Source organism: Hetaerina americana, unplaced genomic scaffold, assembly GCF_022747635.1.
Source record: "Hetaerina americana unplaced genomic scaffold, ioHetAmer1.1.p SCAF_1, whole genome shotgun sequence".
Taxonomy (NCBI): Eukaryota; Metazoa; Arthropoda; class Insecta; order Odonata; family Calopterygidae; genus Hetaerina; species Hetaerina americana.
Window position 1 is genome coordinate 73,190,336 of NW_027286069.1, and position 8,696 is coordinate 73,199,031.

At 37.7% G+C, this 8,696-nt stretch overlaps 1 protein-coding gene across 1 annotated transcript in view; it reads left to right on the top strand.

Annotated features, from left to right (window-relative positions):
• Positions 1-3,009, top strand: part of LOC139686065 (innexin shaking-B-like) — a 28,589-nt gene extending 25,580 nt beyond the window's left edge. The window contains exons 3-4 of the mRNA XM_071583183.1: positions 113-332; positions 1,565-3,009. Coding sequence (XP_071439284.1) covers positions 113-332; positions 1,565-2,073 — 729 coding nt within the window. The 3' untranslated portion in view covers positions 2,074-3,009. The remainder of the gene's footprint in view (positions 1-112; positions 333-1,564) is intronic.
• The last annotated feature ends 5,687 nt before the right edge of the window (positions 3,010-8,696 follow it).

An 8,696-nucleotide genomic window follows, 5' to 3' on the forward strand; every position in this document is an offset into this window, starting at 1 on the left:
TAACAAACTGTCTTATTACCACCCTAGTTTGTCGATTTTGAAGTAGCTGGAATGTATCAGTGTTGACATGCCAAGACTTGATGACCTCCGTTTTAATAATGCCTTGTTTCAGGCTATCCTGTTCTACGCCCCACGCTGGCTGTGGAAATCGTGGGAGGGTGGAAAGATCATCACTCTGATGATGGACCTGGACGTCGGAATTTGTTCTGAAGTGGAGAGAAAGCAGAAGAAGAGACTGCTCTTAGACTATCTTTGGGAGAACAGAAACAACCACAACTGGTGGGCGTACAAGTATTACCTCTGCGAATTGCTCGCTCTCTTGAATCTTGTGGGTAAGTATGCTGGTTGTTTAACTCATCGGCTACAACCTTTCAAATTTTTTCTGGTATTTTACTGTGGTAAATGGTAAGTGATGTGGTCAGCGCCCCTGCAATTGTGCCTGCTTATGGTTTAAATGAATTAACATTTAAAAGTATCAATTGAAGATTTGAGGATTTAATTTTTTTTAGTCTTCGATATGTTGGCTACATCTTTGTGGTTTCGTTGCAGGATATATCTTCAAAGAATGGGAAAAATAATAACTGAAAATGTTTTTGAATCAGGCATAATAATAATAATAATACTTTATTCATTTTAAAAATGGTACAACCATATTAAATGTCGTCAATCGTAATATTACTTAATATATAAACATAAGTTCTTAAATGTGATGAAGATTGTCACAAAAGAATTCATCCAATGAGTATAGTGGGTGAGCAAGTAACCAGGTATATACCCTATTCTTGAAACTCTGGATACCATCTGATTTCAAATGAGTAGGCAGATAGTTATACAGTCGTATGTTCATATTGTGAAATGTGTTGTAAGTTGATGACAATCTACAATAAGTAGTATTTAGATTCGATTTACCTCTTGTGGAATAGTTATGGAGGTTGGATCTTAATTGGTAAGTTTCTAGATTAACTTTCACATGAATCAGAGCCTTAAAGATATACAAACAAAATACAGTCATGATTCTATACCTAATAAAAAAAGGTTTGCAGGAATCTTGTGGTGGTATATTAGCAAGAGAGCGTTAATAATGCATTACAGCGACGAAACGACGTCACCACAATCAATTGGCCAACGCCACGAATAAATAACACACACGCCCTTGCTCTAGGGAGCAGCAAAACGCCGAAAAAGCCTTCAGCATTAATTTTAAAATATTTATTTACCTGGAATCAAATATTTTATAAATTTACTTACATCTATGCAAAGCAAGACACGATTGAACACATTCAAAAATAGGCTATAATATTTTTTTATTTAAAAAAACCATCTTCAAGTTAATGAGAATTGAAATGCATTTAAATATTTATACACCAGAAGATTACGCCCAGAAGTTGAAAGGCGTGATATTTCGCTTTGGTGTGCTGTAAAACCAGTGTTCAAAAACTCTGATCCTTGCAATTTGACACTAATTTCACGAAAGATTGAAATATTTCCCGTTTAAAAAGGTAACCACCTCGAATTTATGAGAGAAATATACCAAACAAAATTAACCTTATTGTATTTATAACAGGCCAGATGTTCCTCATGGACCGGTTCTTTGACGGGGCTTTCTTGACATACGGCGTCGACGTCATCGAATGGATCGACAGCGATCAAGAGGATCGGATCGATCCAATGATCACCATCTTCCCCAGGATGACCAAGTGCACGTTCCACAAGTTCGGGTCTTCGGGGGAGGTGGAACGACACGACGCCGTCTGCATCCTCCCTCTCAACGTCGTCAACGAGAAGATATACATTTTCCTGTGGTTCTGGTTTCTTCTCCTTGGATTCCTAACGACGCTCACTCTTCTCTGGCGCCTTCTGGCCATCGCTTCTCCCAGGACACGCGTCCACCTCCTAAACCATCGATTCAGGCTTCTCCGTAGGGAGACCTGTGAGGCCATCGTGAGGAACACGAGACTCGGCGACTGGTTCTTGCTGGTCACGTTGGGAGAGAACTTGGACTCACTAGTGTTTAGAGACGTTCTCACGGATCTCGCCACCAAGCTGAAGCACGATCACGATATGGGTGCGTAGCAAAGGGTTTATTTCTTACGCAAAGTGTAAGAAATAGCATTCTTCTGCTTCTCTGGCACAAGAGACAATATTTATTTGTTCTGTGATGCACAGGCTGATGATAACGTATGAGTGTCTTTTGCTCCCTAAATGGGCTAAAAGCATGTCATTATTATGGCTTCGCCTAGGAATTCCGTTGGAATATTCTCTGCAATATGTAAAACACTACGCCAATTTGTGTGTGTTTGTGTGTGAGTAAGAGAGATGCCATACAAAAGTGAACGAAAGGACAACGATGCATCGGTAAAATCTCAGGGTAGGACTTTTGACAATATATCAATGATTATACCGATGATGTAAGTAATTTCAGGTAAGGATATTCACTTTGATGGAGAAGGGCCACATACTTAAAACCAACGGCTTCCTGGAGCAATTTTCATGCTGAAAATTCGTTGACAAATCATCTACAGCCACCAGTGTGATAATAACTTAAAAAAAATTAACAGTGACAAAAGACAAAGACACAAAGTCATGAGCTACATGTGCATTTTTATACATACTGTGGTGGTGAATGAAATGTTTTACTTTATTGAAATAGCATGAACGATGCACGAACACAGTGAAGTAAGCTATTTAATTAGAGAAAACAAAATTTCCACATTGAAAACGGTCTCATTTCGGAAATATTTTAAACACTGCCGAATGTTTTAATGCTAAAGGATAATGACCGTAATACTGTCTGATAATTTTCCAAAATGAAATTTTTTCTTGTAATTACAAGTGGATTCTCACCGACTGTAATGATACAAAAGACCTTCAAACCTTATTGGTATTTTAACATTTCAACGAGTGTCTTTAGGCGTGTTTGGTGCTGATGGACCAATGATGTCATATTTTATTTAAGAATTACTTTGTGGTGGTCAGCTGGAGTTAAACTTTCTAATTTTCCATGAGAGAATACAGGCATGAATTTCATTCCTGCTCCAATATTTAATGTTCAATAAATATTTCAAGAATCTTAAATAGTTTGTGCAATTCATTTGGTCAGCCCCTACAGATGTACGCATAAAAAAACAAAGATGATATAAAAATGCATAGCGTTTAGATCCTTTCGTGATTGATGAACATTTCTAATGTGGATAAATAAGCCTAAGTTTAAAATTTAAAATTGGATCTCTTTAATTATTCCAAATTAACTAAAAAATGGTTCGTGAGAAATGCAAACATTGGTCAATACTGACTATCGAAGAAGTCCTGAAATATCCGTCACCACGCGATAGGACGCGAGGCGTGCTCATGCGATCGCGTAACAAACCAGAGGCATTTCATTATTCCCTTACGACGCTGAAAAAACAATTCATTTCGGGCTGTAGGCGGAGTGTGAGCAGTGAGGAAGGAAAGCTTATGTACATTTCTGTTTCATTCAGCAAAATTTCGTCAAAAATCTAAAGAACGAGTGAGTGCACTGTATACAGTGTGTGCCCGGTCTTTTGAAAATGTTGCATTATACTACGCTATGGTTTGTCACATGTCATGGCTTGGATGGTTTACGGCTAGCACGAACTGATGTCTTAGCTAACAGAAATATCGGCATCTTCGGAAATTTCCCATTATCATATCATATTCCTGGATTCCTTATCACTTTTCCGAGTTAAAAAAATGTCCTATCTTTCCTCAATTCTTCCCGAATTTCTGAAGAAATAAGTAGAGTCACCCCATAAACCACCGCCCGGTTAAAACATCGTCGTTCAAACAGACGATTCGGATACGTTGTGAATTTTTAATTGTATAACAATATCACCATAGGTAACTTTTGGAAAAATATTTCTTATGACTTCAGGCAAAATGGCTCCGGGAGGTTCTGCCCATTGCAGGAGAGCGCAAATACTCAGAAATGTTCACTCCCGCCGGGTTAACAGGAAAATCTTGTCGTTTCGTACGGGTGGAGCTGTCGTTCATATTAAATAAGAAAATAATCCATGAACCATGGGAACGTTAATGAACGAATGTCTCACGACACCAAGAGAGAACTGAGTGCACTAGAGCAAGTAAAAAGAAAGGTGTCTTGAAAGCCAAAATAAAGCGGGAATAGGGCATTTAGATGTGAAAAATTCTCGGATGGATTGCAGGCCTACGTCTCTCCTTCGATATGTTGGAAAATCTTTAGGAATATCAGCAAAGAAATAAAAATAATAAAATGAAGTAGAGGATGGTTGTTTATATGAATGGTTCTTTCAGAAACACATTTGCTGATACCATTGTGAATATGAAAAGAAATTTTTACAAGATTTAAAAATTGCATGGTGATTTCTCTGCCACTTGTCAACGGATCTACAATACAACGGCAGAAGCGCCGCGAGAATGGTGAAATAACAATTAGCGGTGAACAAACTCATCTTATACTGAGGGAACAGAAGTATCTTAATCACTTAAAATTTACGTGTTAAGGCTTTTGTGATGAACCACTATAGAGTGATAAAATTCCGCACTGTCTTTAAGCCAATGCTAAAAATGGTTCCTGTGTACCTGAAATCAGATCCGACCGAAGCAGGATTGAATTTAAGTAAGGCTTGCGTCACTTCATTTGTTCTGCTCGCATTACACAGGAACCTAAAATCTGTCTCCTGCGACAATTGATAAAGGTTGGAATCCGCGATGCTTTCAATCGAAAACACCTCCGAATTGAGTACAAGGACAGTTGAAAAGAATGAGTGGGAGAACCTTTCTTTTTGACCAGGCTCCACGACACGTATCCGGTGTAAGGATATTTAAGAAAAGTACCATGCTGTACTGAAATCACTCCTGTTTTAGTTTACAGTGCTGCACATCCACCTGCTGACAGTTTAACATCCTGAGATGGAAATATGAAGACCATACGTTTACCAAAGTGTATGAAAGTAATAATTCAAATCCTTGATAAATGAATCATTTCTAAATTTCAAGCCAAATGACAGACGCGAACAATTTTGTTTGCTCTCCACAGATCGTAACATTCCTGAAACCCTACAGCTCTTTGATCTTAAGTAGCATGCCACATGGGTAATGGGAAGGAATTTCAGACGGTATTATTCAAAATTGTTGGAAAAAGAGTACTTTTCTGAGAGATTATCCGGAAGGAATCAGAAAGTTACAGATAAAAATCAAAACAGTGGTCAAATTGCTAAACACTCCAGTGAATGAAAGAATTTGGGGATATTATCCGTAAATAGGGACTCACATAAATTTGAATTGATATTTAAAAGGTAGATTTAGTCGTAACCCATCAACACCTGCAAAGTCTATTGGAGCGTGATATAGAAACGGAAGAATCAGATGAGGCGCTCGTCGGTATTTATTCACACAGACCATGAAGAAACCAATTCTAGAAACTTGGGTGGATAAAGGGATGGGAGGAAGTTTAATAAATCTACATTTTGAAATTATTGTCATTAAAAAGACATGACCTCGAAAAAGCGATTCCCGAAAAAATATAAAGAAGTTTTAAAGAGTGGTAACAGATGATTTAATTTCTAAATATTGATCAAAACTTAATATTTTGTCGTATTTAAGTTTTTGGAAAAGATTTCTTGATTTCACTATAGTATTAATCTTTCCTTAGTTCATATATTTAGTCGAAAACTTTTATTTAAAAAACATTAATCCGCATAATCACAGAATTGGGCGAAGTTAACATCACAAATATGCTCCGATTATGCTTTCACAACTTCGGAGTCCGTTCAAAGTACGCTATTCAATCATTTCCGTATGTGTAGGATACTTGTAGCAATCGGAAAAGGTTAAGTATTTCAAGCACTTTTAAGGTATTCCTCGGTCACGTGAACTTCTCGCAAAGCTATCTTGTGAATATCGTATTCGATAGTCACTAATTTAAGAATTCTATAACTTATGGAGAACCAATATTTTGCAAAAAATATTAAAATATCGGTTATATCGGTAATTTAAGCTTCAGACTCATCAACTTACTTGAATTGAACTCGCTACAAGAAACCCAGGGGTATAACCGGAGAGTTTTGCCCATCGATTCTCCTCTAATTTCTTCTGCAGCGAATTTTCGATAACTGCGGGTAAAATACCTCATAGAAAATTTAAAACTAGGACCCGATCGCTATAGGATCGTCTTAATGTCAACCGGTGGCCCTATCCTCATTCAATATGCATTTTACCTGGAGTTGGGAGGCCTCTAGTTTGAATCTGTTTCGATGAGTATTCTATTTTTAAAGGATGACTTTTCTTTTGAAATTTTTCAAAATTTCATGTATGGTTCCAAAGGCCGTCAAGTAAAAATAAACCACCACAATTTTAAACGAATCGAAAGATGATTCGCAAGCATAGATAGGATAAATATCCTTCCTCTTTGATCAGTGGAAACATTTTTGCAGTTTACTTTGGAAACCAAGAGGAAAAATAACTTTTGGTCGGAAGGCTCAAAATTCACACTATCGTGAGGAATGTTCACAAAGTTCATATGCGCGAATATTTTTGTCGACTGATAGTGTGATTTGCCTCTTTCCACGCAATATCAATGTAAAATAAGTCGTCTTTTAGCAACAGAACATGAATGCAAAATAAACGCATTGCATATAAATAAATATATACATATATCTCAATAGAAACATACATATATATGTACATATATAATTACTCGAAAACCAAAACTGTGAATGCCTCTATATTTTGTGCTTCTAAGCTGTAACATGCCATCACCCCACTTGTGACTGACCTCATAGTACTCCCTTTCGTGAACCTTTTTCGTGGGTACTTACATATGTAATACATGTACAATAATATATATTACATATATGATATATATAAAAACCATAAACACAGTAATCAACCCGAAGATCGGTTAGGTAGGTGATGGGAGAGTTAACGCAGTACTACCTGTAAACCCGACGGTGAGTGAAATTCACACATCAGGGTAGGGGTGGCAGTACCTTTCCCTGTGCCCATTATGGTTTCCCAGGAAGATCTGTTACCCGAAAAATCACATAGCTAGTGTGGAGCTGCAGGTGCCCGGAGAGGCTTGCTAGGGACTCGAACCCAGGCCCTCCGGTCAGTAGTTCAACGCTCTACCCCTGGACTACCGCGACACATATGATATATATATATATATATATATATATATATATATATATATATATATATATATATCACTCAACGTGTGAGTGATCTTTTTATGTGTTCTTATATTGTTTGTTGCTGTCCAAGTTTGTTATTCAACACTTCCGTGTTACTTCGACGAAATCATCTATATATATAATATGGATCTCGGTCTATATATATAAATATGTATTATATATAATATATATTATATATATTATACATATTATATCATATATTAATTTGGAATATGGCCGTAATAAGTTGTACACCTCTAATATGCAAATTTGTATCTCGAACAAGTTCATCACTGAGGGACACCGACATACCTGTATACACGTACAAGATATATTGTATATGATACCAAATGTCTCCGTGTGCCACCAAAAAACTGTTGCAGGCCGGATTTGGGCGTTCGGAGACCTTTGGTCTTGAGAATGGTGCAATTTATGGTTTGGCAAAAATAAAACCAGTAATTTATGATTTCCGCTTGATTCATCTTCACTTGTTTTCCAATGACAAGTAATTATTAAAAAGCAATGAAATAGGCAACCCCTAAGATATGAAAATTGCCATTACCATGATTTCTATAAGTTGTATTTCACACCGCTAATGCCACAAGCTCCCCAAAGGATTGACAAGAGCGAAAAGGAAGGAATAAACCAGAAGGCAGTTGATAAATTCTGAATAAGGACCAGGAGACGGGTAGTGTAGGAAAAAGAGATAAGGATAAGCAAACTGCAAAGAAAGCTGCAAACGACGCAATAAGGTAGGTAAACAGGATACGTATTGGAATACCATCGATTGCTGAGAAAAGGTTAGGCAGATAGAGGAGAGAAGAAAAAGAGATAATGTATCCGCAGAATACTATCGGAGAGATAAATTATACACCAAGAAGCGAGGGAGATCGGAATGGTGGCTAACGTACAGGCTTCCCACCGAGAGAGCCCGGGTTCGAATCTCGGAGGCGGCAGGTATTTTTCAGTGGTATCCCGATCCTTACTTGAAGTGCTTTATGGAGAGCACTTCGAGTGAGTACGACGTCCGTCGGATGGGACGTTAAACAACGGACAACTTGGTGCCTTTCGACAGGAGTAAGCTAATTCCGATGCCGAGTTTCTCTCCACCCTTCCTTTTCCATCCATCCTTAAAGACGCAAATGACCTTAGCTGTCGGTCGCCTTCCCTTAAACTTCTAATACTGCCAAGAAGCGAAATTAATACTGCCCAATAAACGTAGTGAAGAGAGGAAGTGAGGATGCTAAGAGTTTGAGAGATATGGGTACGATATACAGAAGGAGCTGTCAGGAAATAAAAAAGGAAAATCCATTGCGACAGGAAAAACATTAATTGACCGGATTTAGGAGGGCTGGGGGCAATAGTAAAAGTAATTAGGAAACTCATCAAATCGGTTAAATTTAATGACGATGAAGCTTTAGATAGTCAGCTCATGTAATGCAGCAATTACTTACCGCATTACAGAATAAATTTCGTGGGTATGGAATAACCAAAAACCACAGCTATAAACCCGAAGGACGGCTTCAT